The sequence below is a fragment of the Capricornis sumatraensis genome, chromosome 2 (assembly GCF_032405125.1).
Source record: "Capricornis sumatraensis isolate serow.1 chromosome 2, serow.2, whole genome shotgun sequence".
Lineage (NCBI taxonomy): Eukaryota > Metazoa > Chordata > Mammalia > Artiodactyla > Bovidae > Capricornis > Capricornis sumatraensis.
Window position 1 is genome coordinate 159,539,882 of NC_091070.1, and position 20,292 is coordinate 159,560,173.

Sequence of the window (20,292 nt, forward strand, 5' to 3'; positions counted from 1 at the left end):
GGAAAATACTCCAGGCTGAATAATCCCCTTGAGTGATGGGGAGGGTGCTGTTCCAGGCAGAGGTGCAATGTCCCTGCGGAGAGAGAGAGGGAGAGGGGGAGAGAGAGAGAGAGAGAGAGTGCACACGAGCCCCTAGCAGGAGCAGGGAAGAAGGAAGACTGGAGTGGCCTCAGGGCGGAGGAGGTGGGGGCTGGGAGAGAACAGCAAGCTGCCAGTGATGAGAGCCATCGTGGGGATTTGGGACAACACTGCGAAGTCTGAGAGAAGCTAAGCTTACAGTTTGGGCTTCCTTTAGTCATTCCCTGCGCTACTGTGCGTTCCAGGATCCAATCTCAATGCTGCGTGGTGACTAAATGTGAAGGAAATCTTTAAACAAAAAGGGAGTGTGCGTATGCACAGCTGGTTCACTTTGCTGTACACTTTATAAAGCGACTATACTCCAAAACAAGAGACACAGATCTGATTGCTACTCTCTGTACGTTCATTCCAAGTGGTTGCTTTCCCCACGCCTAAGAAGAGCTTATTGAATTGGCACTCTTTGCTGGGGAAGTGCAGAGTAAGATTGAGAAGCAGAAATGGGGATTTTTGGTGGATTTTAAAATGTTTGTGCTGTGCTTAGCTGGTTGCTCAGTCATGTCTGACTCTTTGTGACCCCATGGACCGTAGCCTTCTGTCCATGGGGATTCTCCAAGCAAGAATACTGAAGTGGATTGCCATGCCCTCATCCAAGGGGATCTTCACAACTTAGGGAAGCCCTTTAAAATGTTTGTTCCTTCATTAATGGAGAACTTATGTTTTTGATTTTTGTGTGAGAGAACTCAAGAGTATGTCAGTAGTTTTGCCTCTTTAGAATAGGGTCCAAATGGACCACCTTCTATTGAATTCTACTCTACAGTAAATATTTATAAATACATTTTAGTATATCTGTTAAGAATTCATATGTTTTTAAATGTGTAATTTGACACCAGGGAATGATTACCTTGTTTGTGAACCTCTGCATGAATGCTGTGTAATTTGTTTCTGATGTTAAAGCATTTCTCATTTGATCTTATTTTCTAGGTGCCATTTTGTTTGGAAATTATTCCCAAGTAAGGTGTGTTTGACGTTTGAATTCTGTTTTTGTTTCTCAGTTCAGAAAAACACTCAGTATGTCCTGGTGTTTGATGCATTTGTCATTGTGATTTGCTTGGCATCTCTTATCCTGTGCACAAGATCCATTGTTCTTGCGCTGAGGTTACGAAAGGTAAATGTGTGTTGGAATATTCTCCCTCCCTTCCAGACCTCCGCCTTCAGCTTGTCCAAACAGTGGGGCTTTGACGAAGGGTTATCCTGCCCTACCTGGGGCCTTGACTGAATTAAATTCCTTTGAGTGATTGTCCTCCAACAGAGCATTAATCAACCTGGGGTGTAGAGAGTGAGTCCAAGCTCCTGGCATGTCAGGGAGAATTAGACAATTATCCTGCTTCAACTTGAGCTAATAAGCACAGATGCACAGCAGTGAACTTCCCAAGATTTTGAATGTTTCTAGAATAAATGAGACCCTTTTAAATTCAAGAGTGATCTTAAGAACAGGGTAATAGCATGTGTGGGTTTCATCTTTTGTCTTCAGATCAGAGTTCATTTTGACAGGAAGGCATGGTAAATGGGTTATAATGATGCATAAAATACTTTATCCTATTTTTAAAAATAGTTTTTAAATTCTCCCCTGAGGTTCCTTTTGCCTTTTTACCCTTAGGACTCTTGTGACCATATACTCTAGCACAAATTTTATCCCAGTGTGTGGCATGTGTATAAACACAGACTAGGGTCAGTGGAAGTAGGAAGTCATCAGAATACCACACATGGAGCAATAAAACGGACTTCATTCTATTTTCTACTTCTTGATCTGTGTCAATTTATTGTGTAAATACCCAGTTCTCTTACCGCGCCCCCCCCCCCCACCCAGTCCCTTGATATTCTGGATCCAGTGTCAGGGGCTGTGTTCTGCATGAGAGTGGGGCGTGCTGGGAACCCACACCCAGGAGCTGGACCGCCTGGACTCAAGTCCTGGCTTGGCTGCCCTGTGTCTCCATTCTTTCCTCTGGAAGGAAGGGTCCATGGTGCCTAGTTCATAGGGTTATTGTCTGGTTGAATGTGTTGAGAATATGTAAAGCGTTTGGAATGGACTCTGTGTTAGCTATTTCAACAAGAGTCTGTTGGAGGGAGAGCATGGCATTGGGTGTTGGAGTCACTCAGGTCACTGGCGTGCTCATCTCCAGCTGGGCTAGATGGCGGGGGAGGGTGTGGGCTGTGATCTCTACCCTCCAAGTAAGAATCCGTCACCTTGGAAAAGGCAGTGTCATGCCATCAGACATGCAAGAGCTCTGTTCTGCACTTTTTTCCTTCTAGAGGCCAGTGCAGTTTGTTAGAAATGCTTCTTCTTCTTCTTCTTTTTTTTTTTTTTTTTTTGCTGCAGAGATTCCTAAAGTTCTTCCTGGAGAAGTACAAGCGACACGTGTGTAATGCCGACCAGAGGGAATTTATCAACCAATGGTATATCCTGGTGATTATCAGCGACCTCCTGACAATAAGTGGATCCGTGTTAAAAATGGAAATTAAAGCCAAGGTGAGGGCAACCCATTTTAAATCTTTTGTTCTTTCTATTCTTTTGGGTGGTCTCACATACTCTTAAGATATGCAGTGATTCTCACGTTTTCTCTTTTCTCACATCCATAAAACTGAAGCCTCCTTTGACCTGGTTTTTTGTGAGCAGAAAATGAGGAGGTGGATGTTCTGTGGAAGGTGATATTCCCATGAATGTCCTCTCGGGAACCTGGCAGCATCTTCAGAATAAGAATTGAAGTGTGAGAGGATTGATTGCTTGGTCAGGCTTTATTTATTTTTAAGTTGCAAAAAGCAGCCTCTGACCCTTGATCCAATCACACTGTGAGCCAGGGGTGCTCACCCATGACCGATGGGGGTTCTGAAGAATAGAGGTTTTATTTGAGGATGATTTGAGTGCCTCTGGGTAACTTAGTTGGCCCTTGGGTAACTTGGCTGATTTAGTCTCCCAGGTCTTGACGTCTCCCCTCCATGCCCTGCCTTGAGTTAGCAAATCTTACCAGCCTTCTGTCCTGACCTCTGACACCTCCCTCTCATCCGGGGCAACTGCTCCACTCCCTCCAGGCGTCTTCCTGTCTGGTCTAGATCTTCTCATTGTTGCGGCTCCTCCTCCCGCCACAGCGGTCTCCTCGTTGCTTTGCGTTCAGCCTTGTACCCCTTGGACCCATCACACAGTCGTCAAAGTCATCTTTCTGGTGTCTGTCTTGCAGTGACAATCCTTTCTGCCTCAGAGATGCCCCTTTGTGATGAAGTGGCCTTTTTTCAGTGTGGTCTCCGGGGTCCGCATCATCCAGGTCTCCTTGCCTCTCCCGCCCTCGCTTTCTCTGGCCTGTCTTGTGGTCTCCCAGCCTGAGGCCCTGGTTCAGCCTCTGCTGACTTGCAAGGCTCTCCCAGCCTGTCCACCAGGCTGGCACCACTCTGGGGTCACGCCCATGGGAGCCCTATGGAACAAGTCCGGCTTGTGCCTCTCACTGCACATGGCACATTATATTAGAGTTGTGTTTGTGCGTGTGTCTCTTCAGTTAGCCCTGGAAGTCCTTGAGAGCAGGAACTGTTAGCAGATCATGCTGGGGCTTTCGGTTAAAAGTGTTAATAGCTGGAAAGTATTGTTTGATATTTAGCAAACATCAGTTTATGTGCTTTAATGCCTAAGTCAGTGGTAAATGCAGTCTCTAGTTCAGAGTATTGTTTGAACAAAGATTTAGCTCAACAAATTGCAATACTAAAAGGAAATGAGAAACACATTTGGAATTGTGCACTCTTATTATTTTCTTCTTCAGTTTAAAAGCTCTTAGAATCACTGTAGAGAGGCAGGCAGACCATTCTTTTCCAGTAATTTCAAGCGAGGTTCCTGAGCTGAGTGGAATAGAATATTTTACTAATATGTCTGTTTGTTCATTTCCTAGAATCTCACAAACTACAATCTGTGCAGCATTTTGCTTGGAACGTCTACACTCTTTGTCTGGGTTGGCGTCATCCGATACTTGGGTTACTTCCAGGCATATAATGTAAGGATGTGGGCCCTGGGCAGCACCACTGGGATTCAGGTCCATTTCTTTGGGATCTATTAGCTACTTTTTAATAACTCCCATTCTGCCATTTTGTGTGTATGTGGGTTTTTTTTTTTTCAGGTGCTCATTTTAACAATGCAAGCCTCATTGCCAAAAGTTCTTCGCTTCTGCGCATGTGCTGGTATGATCTATTTGGGTTACACCTTCTGCGGCTGGATTGTCTTAGGACCATATCACAACAAGGTGTGTAGCCCAGTTCTTCCTCCTGCACACGAGGCACCTGGGGCCCTTAAGAGTGGGTTTCGGGACTTCCCTGGCAGTCCAGTGGTTACAACTCCACACTTCCAATTCAGGGGGCTCGGGTTGCATCCCTGGTCAGGGAACTAAGATCCCACAGTGCTGCACAGCATGGCCAAAAAAAAAAAAAGTAAAAAGTTTTTTTAAAAGGTGGGTTTCTAGCACTGAGCTTCATCCCTCTTCTCTCTAGCACATATGCTTGACATCAGTGACCACATTATCTTTATTGTTCATTGTTTTGTTGGTTAGTTTTCCTTTTCTTTCCCTTTCCTGGATGTTGAAGTGACTTTAGGATATTGAAACAAGAACTGCAGGAAACTGGAGAGCACATTTATTTCATGGTTGTCTGGGTCTGGCTTAAAGGGTCACATGTGAACCCAGCTGGACACCACATAAGAAGTGTTTGTACATAAGAACACTATAATAAAAATGAAAATTAAGTAAGGAAAAGCATTTCAAAATCCTTCTAACTCAAAGAATTACAGTTTTCATCCAGATTAACTGAGGAGGATGGAGGAGGATAAAGACTGCCTGGAATGACCACATTAGTTATGACTGCAAAGATAATGCATCTTGCCTTTGCAGGGGGCTTTGATTTCAGCGTCATCTTACTGCCTTATTAAAGTTCAGTATCTGAATTCTCAGCTATTACTGGGCTGCAGTCAGTATCATCATTTCAGGGACAACAAAGTTATGTTCAGATGTTCTTGTTTTTCTTTTTACAGGATTTATTTATTTGCGGCCGTGCAGGGTCTTCAGTGCTGTGCGGGCTTCTCTCTAGTTGCAGTGAGCAGGGCCTTCTCTCTAGCTGTGGCATGTGGGCTTCTCACTGTGGTGGCTTCTTGTGGCCTAGCACGGGGTCCAGGATGCTCGGGCTTCAGTGGTTGCAGCACCTGGGCTCAGGAGTTGCAGCTCCCAGGCTCCAGAGTACAGACTCAGCAGCTGTGGCCCAGGAGCTTAGCTGCTCCAATGCACGCTGGGATCTTGCCAGACCAGGGATGGAACTCACATCTCTTGCATTGGCAGGTGGATTCTTTAACACTGAGCCAGCAGGGAAGCTCTCGGGCATATTTTAGATTCTAGTTTTCTACACGCATAGCTGGTGAGAGAGGCCAGGATCAAGAAGCCTGGGATCTGGGAATCCTCAGCCATAGTTCTGGCTCTGCTGTCAAAAGCTCTGGGGCCTTTGGCAAGCATCTCAACTTTCCTGAGACTGTTTCCTCCCCTTAAAAATGACTGGATGCTCGCTCAGTTGTGTCAACTCTTTGCGACCCTATGGACTGTAGCCCACCAGGCTCCTCTGTCCATGGGATATCTCAAGCTAGAGTACTGGAGTGGGTTACCATTTCCTTCTCCAGATGTTCTTGTTTTAAAGTGATAAATTTGATTCAAAGATATAGCAGGAAATGAAATTTGGTAGGCTTTGTTTTCAAACCAAAACAGTAAAAGCAATGATTGCATCTTATAGTTTTTTTTCCCCCATGGGCCTTTGGCAATTGGGACAATAGGAACAAGAAAAATAAAAATAATAGCAGCTAACACTTGAGGCAATGCTAAGCGTTTCTCTCTTCTCTTTCATTTAATTTTGTCAACAGCCTAGGGTACAGTCATCTTGACTTAGGTGTCCTACAAGGAGAAAAGTAAAGCTGTAAAAGATTGTATTGACACCGGTATACAGCTCAGCTTTAAGTTTTGACCTTGATAGTTGCATTAAAAAAAAACCATGATCAAATCTGGTTTATAAACTTTTCACAGAAATTGAGCAATCCATAAAACTCAAACTTTTGGTATTTTCCTACTAAAATAAATCCTATTAACTTGGAATCTACCCAGACTTTCTCCTCTTCAAGCATTACATTTAATTTGTCCAAAGAGAATTGCGAAACTGTATAGGCATTTTCCTATTTGAGAAACTGTATAGTCAACAAAGTGACCATCTCTGGATTATTAGCAAATCTTGATCATCTTACTGCTCTTCCAGTTCTAGCCCACTGATTTAAAGGTGACTCATCAGTAAAAACTGTTCTTTGATATGATCTCTCTGATCTGGAGAATTTATTGTCTTAGTGCCCAGGAAAATTAACATTTTTCTTCCTTACTTGCCTCGTGGTCCGAATGCTTTGCCACATTTTTGTCACGAGAGGGCAGTGTTGCACCATGTGGAATAAATACTGCTCTTCCACGTCCAGTGAATTTGTCCAGTGGTCCTGTGGCCATTAATGGTTCTCTACCTTCCCTGGTGGCACTAGCGGTAAAGAACTCGCCTGCCAATGCAGGAGACTTAAGAGACGTGGGGTCGACCCCTGGGTCTGGAAGATCCCCTGGAGGAGGGTATGATGGCAACCCACTCCAGTATTCTTGCCTGGAGAATCCCCATGGACAGAGGAGCCTGGCGGGTTACAGTCCATGGGGTTGCAAAGAATCAGGCACATATCTTCCCTATCCCATCATTGTTCGGGAAGATGCTCAGAAATGTTGCTTTAATTTTATCAAACTAGCTACCATTCTCAAGTGTTATGTGCTAAATAGATAAGGTGCCCATGTTCTTTACCTCCCTTGCTCTGTTAGCCCTCCCATTAACCCTGTGGGAAATATTATTATCTTTTGACAGAAAATAAGGACCTTAATATGTTAGATTCCTGGGGTTGAATAGTTAGTGAATGGCTAAGATAGAACTCACACCCAGCTCACCTTTACCTGAGTACACATCGTTTGACCAATAAGCTGAAGGCTTTTCTTCTTTTCTTTTCTTGGCATTACCTAAAACAAATCATTACAAAAGAGCATTTAGCCTGACTCAAGAGTGTATCAACCATGAGAGGAAAGCCGAGGCATCATTCTTATTTCTTTCAATATGTGTCAAGGTTACCTTGTGAAAAATGGTGTTCTTTTGCTTTGTGAGTCTTAACTGTATTTTCATATCTTCAGCTCTGTCCTTTCAAAGAGTCCAGGGGATCAGCACTATCCAAGAAAAATATGAGAGCTACAAATGAGAGCCATGTCTGTACTTTTAAAATTTTTCTAGTAGCCACGTTAAACATTTTTTTAGAGAAATGGATGAAATTGATTTTAATTATGCCTTTTATTTAATCCAATATATTTCAAATATGACTTCAGCCTGCATTCAATATAAAACATTGAGGCCTTTTTTAGGCACCGAGTCTTTGAGATCTGGTGGGCATTTTGTCCCAGCAGCACACCTCAGCCTGGACTGGCTATTCATCAGATGTTCCATAGTCACCCGGAGCTGGCGGTGGCCATACCGGATGTTTCCCCTCTTGACTTATGTCTCTTAGTTAACGCCAGTCTGTCACTTCTCCCCTGGAGGAGTAGAGAGATAAGAACTATATCTCTGGGGCTGTGTAGCAGGTCTGTTTATGGCTTCTATCTCCCATTCCTAACCAAGCTGATCTATTTGGAAAACACAGAATTGCATTAATTCAGCGGATGCACTGCTCAATAGTTAGAGAAAACCTTCACTTTGGTTCTGGACTTCTGTTTTTCCTTCTCCATATTACTTCTTCCTTGAGTCTAAAGTTAGAATTGTTTACTCCCCCCGCACATCTCTCTCCAAACCAATCCAAATGGTCAAAAATGTCAGGTTCTGCCAGTCAGTCACTATCTGTTGAATCAGAAGACCTTCAAGTATTGCCTGAAAGCTGGGCGGCACCATAGTGAGCATTTTCTAGAATCACAGCTAGCTTGAGTGTAGAAGCTCAATCGCTCTTTAAATAAACAAACAAAAAACTCTAAAGAGAAGGTATCAGAAAAACCAGAAATTCACCCTGATGCTTGTCTGGCAGCAGGAATCCCACATTTTAGCTTCTGGCTTTCCTGTTAGACATCAGATTTCAATGGTTCAACTGAAAGAGAATAAAAATACAAGTGTCCTGCCAACGTTTACTCCAGCACTAATGGACATTGGCACAATGCCCTTTCAAAATGTGTGAGCATGGTAGGCTGGAGCCTGTTGCTGTTCAATAATTCAAGATGAGTACTGGAAGAACATAACTGTAATGTGGCTTTGACGTTGCCAGAGTACTTTCTGAGGAATATACCACAGTCTTGCATTTATTGTCCCCATTTTGCAAATGAAAAGACAAAGCATTGAAAAATCACTGGTCTTGGCTGACGCCATTGGTAAAATTTTAGTGGCACCAGAGGTACACCTTCTTGCTTTCAAAGCCTCTGGTTTTATCCAAGCACCTCTCTTACTCAAAACAACTATTAGCTGGTTAAAACATTTTATGTGAATGCCACAAGAGACTCTTAGCACCAACTCTTGAAGCAAATTTTTATGTCACTCTCTGACATAAGCCATTGCAAACTGTGCTTTCATTCACATGAAAGTTCTTTTTGCCTCAACTGAACAATGATCATTTGTGGAACAAATGCTTGGGTTTTCACTCTGGTAGCCTGCAGCCTGTGGAGACTCTTTATGGAGATATCCATTTGATATTTATTCAACATCTACTGTGCCCCCAACACTGTCAGATTCTTCTAGCCCAAATTCTTTGAGGACAGGGACCATGGATTATTGTTCTTTGCATTCCTCATGTCGAGTGTGGTCCAAAGAACATGGTACCACAATGTTCAGCAAGTTTGCTGAATGACGAGAAACAGAGACAGCAGACCTGCTTTCTGGGGACTTGTAAGCTTATAAGAACCAAAGCAGTTTCCTAGGGATGCATCTGTAGCCTGGAAGCACATTAGGACCTTATTTCTCTTTACCTTGGGTATTGTTTTAATCTCTGTTTTTTTAAAAAATTGAAGTATGGTTGATTTGGAGAAGGAAATGGCAACCCATTCCAGCATTCTTGCCTGGGAAATCCCATGAACAGAGGAGCCTGGCGAGTTACAGTCCATGGGGTCATAAAAGAGTTGGACACAACTTAGCAACTAAACAACATAATTGATTTACAGTGTTTCAAGTGTACAGCCAAGTGATTCAGTTATACACACACACACATATATATATTCGTTTTCAGATTCTTTTCCATCATAGGCTATCACAATATATTGAATACAGTTCCCTATGCTATATAGCAGGTCCTACTTATTTATCTGATTTATATATAGTAGTGTGTATCTGTTAATTCAAATTTCCTAATTTATCCTCCTCCCCTTTTCCCTTTGGTAACCATAAGTTTATTTTCTATGTCTATGAGTCTATTTCTGTTTTGTAAATAAGATCATTTATATTGTATTTTAGGTTCCCCATGTAAGTGGACTCCACATGTAAGTGACATCATGTGATATGTGTCTTTCTCTGTCCAACTTATTTAGCATGATAATCTCTAAGTCCATCCATGTTGCTGGAAACGGCATTATTTCATCTTTTTATGGCTGAATAATATTCCATTATATATATATATATATATATATTCTTTATCCATTCATCTGTTGATGACATTTGAGTTGCTTCCATGTTCCATGTTTTGGCTGTTGTGAATGCTACAAACATTGGAATGCACTTATCTTTTTGAATTAGAGTTTTCTCTGGATATATGCCCAGGAGTGGGTTTCTGTATCAAATGGTAACTCTAGTTTTTGAAAGACCCTCCATACTGTTCTCCACATTAGGTATTTTTAAAGCTAACTTATACTGTGGATCTTGGCAACTGAAACTAGCTCAGAGCCACTTCTTATGGTATGAAATGGTAGAGTATGTACCATTTACTTAACTTATTAGGTCTCTGTTTAACTTTTCGGTGGGTTAAAATAAATCTCACGTGCCCAGAGAAGAGGGAGAGAAATAATGTTAATGCTGAGATGCATATTATGTCCAAACTGACTCTAAGTAACTACACAGGAAACTAAGGGATGAATTTGCACTGTGCCCACCAACTCACAGTTCTGGAACTTGAAACACAAACTGCTGGAGGTTCTTGACACTAAAGAAAGGAATTGGCCAGTTTCCAAGAGAAACTGAGAAATATGGATAAAAAATTTTTTAATTAATTAATTTTTGGTTGTGCTTGGCCTCCATTGCTTTTGGCGGACTTTCTTTAGCTGTAGTGAGTGGGGTCTGCTCTTGGTTGTGATGCTCGGGTTTCTCATTGTGGTGGTGTCTCTTGTTGCCTTGTGAGGGCTCTAGGGCACATGGGCTTCAGTAGTTGCCCACATGGTTAGTTGCTCCTTGGCATGTGGAGTCTTCCTGGACCAGGGATCAAACCCATGTCCCCTGCACTGGCAGGTGGATTCTAAACCACTGTGCCACCAGGGAAGTCCCGAGAAATATGGATTATTAATGGTGCCATCAGAGTTGTAATTGATATTCATAGAAACCAACTCGAACCACATTGTCTTAAGGCTAGTGGTGGGGTGGAAACTAGTTACTCTGGGAACTGCCTGTCTTATAATTAAATTATGTGCATATTAATAAGTGATTTGCTCCAATGGATGTTCCCTCCAGGTCTCTGTGGAGAGTGACTTTAGTCCAGGTCTTCAGAGTTGTTGCCGATGTAGCAAACCATGGGCATGATTCTTATTTGGGGTATGTCTGTATGCTCTCCTTTGGTTACAGAATTTACCCTGTGAATCTCTCATGGACTGGGAGTTTGCTAGCTGGTTGGGGTACAGAGAAGTGTGCAGACAACAATTAGAAGACCAACCAGTAGTTTCTTCGGTGGTTCTTACTGATGCAGAGAACAAACTAGAGCTGCCAGGGCAGTCTGTCTTGATGTAAGACTGAAATAGCCCTTCAACACCGGCTTCATTGGACAGAGACAATGACGGATGTACCAGATGAGTTACTCCAGGGTTCCTGGTTTGGATTTTTACTTTGCCTCCAGACTTTGCATTATTGTTAAGCAAGAGAAACGATCTGAAGGCTATGTTCTTTGAAGTTGAGATTTTATTGCAGCTTGGACTGGAGGCCGAAGAGGTTGGAGTGAGGAAGTCTTCCCTGGAGTTTTCTGTAATAAATATTTAAGTGTGAAATCAGAGGGGGGTAGAAAGAGTGGGTTAGAGAAACACCATACAAGTAGAGCAGGGAAAATAAATTCATTCAACACACTGCTTTTTTTTAAAATTGAAGAATAGTTGATTCGCACTGTTAGTTAATTTCTGCTGTACAGCAACATGATTGTTATACATATATATAGATTCTTTCTTTAAATGTTCTTTTCCATTGTGGTTTATCGAGGTTCCCTGTGCTATATAGTAGACTTTGTTGTTTATCCAGTCTATATATAATTGCTTACACCTGCTAACCCCAGCCTTCCACTCCAGCCCTCCTCCAGACCCCTCCTTTTAGCAACCACAAATCTGTTCTCTATGTCAGTGAGCCTGTTTCTATTCCACAGATAGGTTTCTTTTATGTTGTGTTTTAGATTTCACATATAAACAACACATAGTTTTAAGCAGTTGATTATTTTGAAGTAATCTTTTTCTGGTAGGAGGCTGGAATGGCAGAAAGAGATAGAGAAATTTGCAAGGGAAGCCCATTTTCTGGGCTCAGGTGGTGGGAGCTATTATTGTGTTGCCTGTGAATCCATATTGATAACACAGCTCCCAACTGGAAATGTCCCAGAAACATTCACAGGGACTTGTCCCCACAGCCACACATGCTGACCTGATGGATGTACTGGCCCCTCCTCCCGCTAAGGACAGATTAGGTTCTGTTACAGCTTTGCAGCAACCTGTTGTATCTGCATTTCTGAAAACTGTGTCACCTTTTACCTATTAAGTCATTATCATTCTTCACAAAGAAACTTTTCACACGTATCTAATGTTTAACCCTCTGACCTCAGAGACTTCATTCATTAAGCACTTGCTGTTTACTTTCTGTGGATATGGTGCCTAAGCCAGGTGGGGGCTGTGAGCTTCCTGGGGGATTCCACACCAGCCCCTGCTCAGCTCTGCCCCCAGGGCTTCAGGTGTTCAATCAGCCTCTTGCTAACTACCTCCTGCCGCTGCCTCTACCTGCTCCTTAAATTGGCCTTGTCTGGAACAGAGTCCATCAGAGGTTCCTCCCTCAGCCTCCTGGGCTTACTTTCTCCCCACTTTCCTCTGGATTCCTTGCAGTCCTGGGCCCCTGCACTCAGTCTGACTGGCACCCTGGCCCCTGAGCTTGTCTCACTTTGGGAGATCTTCACGTGCCACGGAAACAGACAGCAGATCCTATCCCTCTTCTGTCCAAGTTTTCACTCTTCTCCAGGGAAGGCGAGATTAGTCTGAAATATTTAGAAGTCCAGACAAGGCTCTGTGAGCACAGCACACACTCACTCTCCAACCACTCCTTCGGCTGCGCACCTATTCCCTGCATATTCACTGAGCAAATTTCTCTTCCTCCTCTCACTGATGAGCACCTTGGCTTTCAGGCCTGACTTCTGAGGGCCACTTTCTTTAGGCAGCCCACCCAGCTCTGCCACAGGTGTTAGGTTTCTTGGCAGCGGCTAACTGTTAGCTGGGGAGCCCTCAGAAGACACACCTGTGATCATTCATCCTAATGCACTTTCCCACCTCTGGTAATCTTTAGCTTTTAAGGCTTGAAAAATATCTGAATCCATGGTTGGAAAGGCTACAAAGAAACCAATTTTCCTGAGCCTCTGTCTTTGGCCCTTCCACCTTTGCTGCTGCTCTGCAGTTCTTTCAGAAAGCAGTTTAGCAGATTTTAGCCTTAAAATGTTAATCGTGGGCTTCCCTGGTGGCTCAGTGATGAAGAATCTGCCTGCCAATGCAGGAGAGACTGGTTCAATCCTTCATCTGGGAAGACATCACCTGCTGCAGAGCAACTAAGCACATGCGCCACAACTGCTGAGCCCCCGCTCCGCAAGAGAGGAGCCCCCACTCCGCAAGTGAGAAGGGCCCCCGCTCCAGAGTAGGAGGGGGCCCCCGCTCCACCTCAATGAGAAGCCTGCACATCGCAACTAGAGTACAGCCCCTGCTCACTGCAGCTAGAGAAAAGCCAGTGCAACAGTGAAGACCACACATGACCAAAAAAAAAAAAAAAATAGTTAATACTGAGACCTAATAGTAGGAAAAAACTCAGTGCCGAGAAATGTGCCTTGCGTTGTTCTCTACAATAGCAAACATGATTAGGGTGTCCAGTGAAAGGGAAATAGTTACAGTTGACATTTCCAACAAATGATCTCTGGTAATGAATAATACAAGACTATGTTAAGTAGAAAAGAAAGAAAAATCGGATCCAAAATTGTCAGGTGACTTGACCACAAATATATAAAAAGTCATTGGAAAAGACCCTGATGCTGGGAAAGACTGAAGGCAGGAAGAGAAGGGAGGGACAGAGGATGAGATGGTTGGATGGCATTATTGACTCAATGGACATGAGTTTGAGCAAACTCTGAGAGACAGAGGACAGGTGCTACAGTCCATGTGGCTGCAAAGAGTCAAACATGACTTAGCACCTGAAAAACAACAACAACATAAAGAGTGCAAAGGGAAAAAACTGAGAGAGGTGTCAAGAAATTATCTTTGTGAATGTAGAGGAGTGTTTTGAGTAACAATTTGCAATGCATGGTATGCCAGGTGCCCTAAAGTGAATGTTAATGGTGATAACAATGGCAGCAACAATGTCTTCAGCGAAACCAGCTAACTAGATACTTCTCTACTCGTCGGCTAGCATATCTCAGTCTACTTTTGGTCCCCTCTCCACAGTTTGAAAATTTGAACACGGTTGCTGAGTGTAAAATGGCAGCAACAATGTCTTCAGCGAAACCAGCTAACCTGATACTTCTCTACTTGTCGGCCAGCATATCTCTGACTACTTTTGGTCTCCCCTCCACAGTTTGAAAATCTGAACACGGTTGCTGAGTGTCTGTTTTCTCTGGTCAACGGTGATGACATGTATGCGACCTTTGCTCACATCCAGCAGAAGAGCCACTTGGTGTGGCTGTTCAGTCGCCTGTATTTATATTCCTTCATCAGCCTTTTCATATACATGATTCTCAGCCTTTTCATTGCAATTATTACAGACTCTTATGACACCATTAAGGTAAGCACTTATCATTATTTCCTACCAAAAACTACTGCAAATTCTGTATAGATGGGAACATAGGAAAATACTATAGTTTTTTACTTACTTAAAGTACTATAGTTTTACTTAGATTTTTGAGATTGTATAGAAAAGAAACTTTTTAGATGCTGGAGGTTCATTTTAAATATGCATTTAGGACATTGTTCTTGGTGCCCAGATTGGGGTGGACTGGTTTGGAGGTATAGTGGGAAAGAGAAAGGAAATGGGTAAAGATGGGCCTGCCTGCCTGCTAAGTCGCTTCAGTTGTGTCTGACTCTCAGTGGCGCTATGAACTATAACCTGCCAGGCTCTTTTGTCCATGGGATTCTCCAGGCAAGAATACTGGAGTGGGCTGTCATGCCCTCCTTCAGTAGATCTTCCCGACCCAGGGATCGAACCTCCGCCTCCTGCATTGCAGGCAGATTCTTTACCACTGAGCCACGGGGGACGCCCGTAAGGATGGGCTGTATTTGGTAAATCAGGTAGCTGGGCTGTGGATCTTAGTACTTACAGGCATACGTGCCTGTCCTGGAACTTCAGCTTTGAGTGCTAAGTTTCAGTGATAAAGGGTGACCATCTTCCTGACAACTGTCCACAAGCGGGCACACCTCAAACACTGGATGCCACTCATGTGATGCAGGTTTCTTTTAAGTTACAAAATCTAAGGCTTTTGTGGCTGTTTAGCTTCCTACCTTCCTAAGCTACCCAGTGGACCCTGTGTCCTTTCAGACTGGGTCCATTTAACTGATCTGTAGCATGAAAGAAGTTCTGTAGCCTCAGGGGGTGGTGTCTCCACTGCAGATGGTCGTGCTTGGAGCCAGCACCCTGTTTGGGGCCAGCATCTGAGCAACCAGGGATTCCATGTCCATGTCCTATGTTGTTGTCCTCTTCTTGAACCTTCTTAGACTATCCCAGAAGAAGCCAGTCTGTTGGAAATACTCCTGAGCATTTTGTGCAGAAGGAGACACATGTTCCTGTAGGAATGGGTGGTTGGCTGCAGGGGGGCTGGCTGTGGGGAGAGGAGCCAGGCCTGCTCAGTGTGGGTGCTGTCTTTGGATGTGGCAGTGTCCCTATGAGGGTGTCAAGCCTTGGTAACCTGGTGGATGATCTCACTGAACATGAGGGGAGGGGTCTCTCAGAGTCTCTGTGTCTGTTTGGAGGAACCTACTGCCTTCTACCTCACTAAGCGACCAGCTTCTATAAAACTTGCCAGCCCAACTCCACATGGGCAGTGTGGGAAAGAGGAGGTTTCTCCTGGGCTTGCAGTGAACACAAAAGCTTTAGACTGCTATTTCCTTCACTCCTTTAATTAACATGCCTCTAGGCTTCCTTGGTGGCTCAATGGTAAAGAATCAGCCTGCCAGTGCAGGAGACGGGGTTTAGATCCCTGGGTCGGAAAGATCTCCTGGAGAAAGAAATGGCAACCCACTCTAGTATTCTTGCCTGGGAAACCCCAGAGACAGAGAGCCTGGCGGGCTGCAGTCCATGGGATTGCATGAGTCAGGCACGGCTTAGCGACTAATAAAACAATAACAACAACAACCCTTCCCCACTAAGGCTTGCTTTCTGGAGTTTTCCTCCAAATGGCTCTCTGTTCCCATGTCTTGCCTTTCAAGGGACCCAGAGATTGATTGATTATTGTTAATATCAGTTCTTAGATCCAAGCTTGCAACGTGGGAGAGTTTTATTTTAGCAGAGGTGGGTTTTGTTCGTTGACAAAGGGAGCAATTTCTCATACTGTATAAATAAGGTAACCACACTGTGTACTTTTTAAAGAAATACCAACAGAATGGGTTCCCTGCCACGGATCTTCAGGAATTCCTGAAGGAGTGTAATAGCAAAGAGAAGTGTCAGGAAGAGTCACCAGCCTTCCTGTCCAGCATCTGCTGTCTGAGGAGGTCAGTATTGTGTCGAGTCAGGTCTCCATGCTCCCAGGATGGGATGCTCTGTTGCCTTAACAAAGAGTCCTCCCAGGGCAAACGCTGCACTCAGAAATCAGCTGATTGGAGGAAACAATGCAGCCCTCCTTTCTTTCCTCCCACTGCACTTGGCTTTAGAAATCCATTGTTTCTTATAAAACAAGGTACAAAGGTACATGACATGGTTGGAATCTCTTGGGAATGTTAAAGCCTGTTATGAGAAGGCATGAACTATGCCCCTGAAGTCAGGAGGGTGGGCTGGCCACAGGAAGAGGTCAGAATCCTTCATTTACAGGTGTAGCTCCGGGATGTTTTCCCCTTTTCACAATTGGTGGTACAAGTAACCTTCCTTGAGCAGAGCAGAAAATCTGCTTGAGAGGGGCTCTGTGTGTCCTTGGCTGCAAACACAAATCAGTTGATCAATGGCTCTTTGCTCACCATTCATTGGAGCACTTAAATAGTCCGGACCTCAGTGACGAAACCTCCACACAGTGGGTTGGGGACTAGAATGGGGGACACATGAGGATAATCTTAACTGTGCCCATGTTTGTTTTCATCTCAAGTCAGGGATGGGGGTTGTTAGCTAGAAGTATCCCCGACTCGCGTCTTTTGAGAAGCATTTGCTAAACCAGAGTCCTGAAGGAAGAGGAAGAGGAAGAACATAATTACTACTTAAAATCACAGGATGTATTTTTCGTTAATCAATTCGCACTGCATCTTGGGATTTGAAATGGTATGATGGAACACTTCTAAATAATGTCTAGTAAATATGAAATGAGATCTTCTGAGAAGAGTTAAGTTTTTACAGTCACATTTTATCCTCTCAGAGCATTAAAGTGTTGCCATGGAAGCAGGGATAAAGGGAAATTAATTTTCTTAATAGGCAGCTGCCTCCTAAGGGGTACCTTACATAAGGTACCTTTTCTAATTAGAAAGTTGCTTTTCTAATCTGTAATTAACCACACACAAAAAAATCATCTCAGAATGTAAAATAGTTGTGAACACTGGACAGTAATGGATAGGCTTTTGGTGCTTGATTTTTGGACCTTGGTTTGTACCAGAAAAAGCCCCAGAGGGTTGTTAGATCTTTTCTCCTGCAGCCATATGAAACAAGTGAAAGATTTAAAGAGTGAACTGCAGGACTGATTGATAAGATTGAGTCTGGCTGGTGAGAACAGAGCAACATCAGCAGGCAGTTTTCCCTAAGATGAACTAAGTCTTGTGGAGAAGGTGTGTCTGGTGTGAAGAAGAGTCTGCTCATAATGAGCAATGAGAGAATTAGTAGAACCAGAGGGTCAACCAAAGGAAGCCAAGTAAAGAACAGGATGTTGAAAGTTTTGAAAAAAGAGGAGATCAAAAATAGAAACAGAAGTGGCCGTTACCAAAGCTGGCCATGGGTGAAGTCAGCTTGATCGGTTTTAGCTGAATAATCGGATCAAAGCCTGGAATCCAGGGGGATCTGGCTGGACCCTGCACAGAAACAATGAAGGTCATGGGGTCTAATGAAGGAAATGGGTTGTACTAAGGCGTTGGAACAAGTGATGGTTTTGAAATCATTGAAAATTAAATACACCTGGATGTGTTTAACAGCTGGAAACTTAAGAATGAAATAAAATTGAGGAAGGTGACTTAATTCAATGAGTCTAGGACTCATTTTATGACTGGAGAGTACATGTTGGAGAAGAACCATAAAGGCATCACAAGTGTTGGTGTCTGGGCCCTACTCCAGTGCCCATGACATGCAACCCAAGTATCACAGCTCGGCCTCCTTCAGAGAATGGCCAGGTTGCTCTTCTTCAACCAAGCAGCCCAGCAACCACCAGAGACTCATTCTCTCTTGAATAATTGACAGAGCCTCTAGCCTGATGGTCAGAACATTTGGGTTTTCATTTTGGATTCTTCCAATTACTGAATGTGCCCCATGACCTTTCCTAAGCCTCTGGGTCCCTCTGTGGTATCATCAGGGTGGAACAAGTAGCCTCTGCATCCTCTTCTGGTTCTATGAGGAGGTATGCTTCCGGTCTGGTTCTCTGGAGGGGTGTGCTGGTTTGAGAAGATGCAGTTAATCTTTCCCCTTCTCTACCATAGTGAAGGAGGAAAATCTACAATTCTAGCCATGGAGTTGGAGGGTGGACAGCTCCTCAAAACTGCCAGAAGCATCTAGTCAAACCCCAATTAATGTAAATTGTCCTTAAGTTTCCTTCCACTTATATGTTGCATTCAGCATGTCAGTAACTTACATATGCCTACATGATAGAGCATGTATTCCTGTTGCATCTCAAAGAGTTTTAAGTTTTTGCTCTCTTTTCTCTACTTCTCCCCCTTTCTGTTACAGGAATAGAAGTGATGACCATTTGATACTTATTAACTGAAATCCTCCTGCTGACGATGATCAAGTTTCAGGTCTCCATACTGAATGACAATGTAGAGGGGCCCCAAATGGCTTGGACCAGCACTTCCAAAAATACCGACTGTGGATGGGGAAAGAGGACTGACTGCCAGCTGGCTGAATAGAACTGAAGTCCCAAAGTGCCTTTTTATAAACTTGAATGATGAAGAATAGAGCACAGTCACCTCCTGGGCACTAGTGTCATAGAGCAGTGACAGTGAAATTCTGTCTTGGTGTTTTAAATTATGATGTCATATTTCAGAGTGTGTAAAACAACGGTATTTAAAGCCATGTATTTGAAGATGTGAGTTTATCATCAAATATGGGTTTGTCTTAAAAGTGATTCTTGGGTTAGAAGACATTTATTAATCCATGGTCTGCACAAGACAGAAATTGGTTGCAATACCAACTTAGAAACTCAGTGCTGGAGAACTATTAAGCCATGTAAAGATTACACTTAAATCAACAAAAAGACCTCTTGCAGTGGACATTTCTTGGCCTATGTTTTCCTATGGTCTTCTCAGAATGATCTGAAGAAACTATTGGTAAAGTCAGTGGAAAGAATTGGAAACATAGTCATTTGGACACCTTGCAGCTTGTGCTCCTTGTTGACTGTACACCCAGGACATGTGGACATTATACTACAGCAGTGGTCACTCATTTTAACACCTGAACTCCACTGTGGTGGGAATTTACCCTTGTCAAGCAAGGAAGGTGGTATTTTCTTCCAAAATAAATTTATTTTTATCATAACATATGGAACTATTGGGCTTCCCTGGTGGCTCAGACAGTAAAGAATCTGCAATGTGAGAGACCTGGGTTTGATCCCTGGGTTGGGAAGATCCCTTGGAGAAGGGAACAGCTACCTACTCCAGTATCTTTGCCTGGAGAATTCCATGGACATAGGAGCCTGGCAGGCTACAGTCCATGGGGTCACAAAGAGTCAGACACAGCTGAGGTCTATACACAAAATACTTTGCTAAACTTATCATTTTAGTTATAAACTTCTTTACTTACAAAAAAAATGTTGTTACATTCAAGTTTTAAATTAAAGACTATTTAACCCGTGTTTCTAGGGTCATCTCCATGCAGAATCAGTGTGCAATTAGCTCACTTATTCACCCCAAATATACCCCCAGTACATCATTTATCTCTGAATAGAATTGCTATTAATGCCTTTTATACAATTTGAATTGAAGATTAATGATGGTCTTCCATGCTCATGTTTTTCTTTCATTGGCTTTCATGTTTCCTTTTATTTCTTTTCCCTCCAGCTGAACAAAACACTTTCAGGAAGAAAAATCTTTTTTCAAGGTTACCCTATGTCTGTGGAAACATTGTTTTCTCTCTTTTTAAAGATTTTAAACAATTGTCACCTTGACAACTCTATTATCTATTTGGATTTTATTGAACAATATTTTCTTATAACTCTGCTAATAGACGTATCTGGGACAAACCATTTTCTTTGCTTTCCTAGGCTTCTGCTTGGAGAGTTCACTGTGAAAGTTAGGAGACTCATTCTTTCTGCCTCTTGGTTTCATTATGGGATCCCAGTTCTCATAGAACATACCTCCATGGCTTGCAGTGATTTCCTCA

At 43.2% G+C, this 20,292-nt stretch overlaps 1 protein-coding gene across 3 annotated transcripts in view; it reads left to right on the forward strand.

Moving 5' to 3' along the window:
• Nucleotides 1-19,953, forward strand: part of MCOLN2 (mucolipin TRP cation channel 2) — a 63,553-nt gene extending 43,600 nt beyond the window's left edge. For all 3 annotated transcript variants that reach the window (XM_068961475.1, XM_068961492.1, XM_068961483.1), the window contains 7 exons: nt 1,131-1,243; nt 2,456-2,605; nt 4,008-4,109; nt 4,233-4,355; nt 14,161-14,367; nt 16,165-16,286; nt 18,643-19,953. In XM_068961475.1, coding sequence (XP_068817576.1) covers nt 1,131-1,243; nt 2,456-2,605; nt 4,008-4,109; nt 4,233-4,355; nt 14,161-14,367; nt 16,165-16,286; nt 18,643-18,679 — 854 coding nt within the window. In that variant the 3' untranslated portion in view covers nt 18,680-19,953. The remainder of the gene's footprint in view (nt 1-1,130; nt 1,244-2,455; nt 2,606-4,007; nt 4,110-4,232; nt 4,356-14,160; nt 14,368-16,164; nt 16,287-18,642) is intronic.
• The last annotated feature ends 339 nt before the right edge of the window (nt 19,954-20,292 follow it).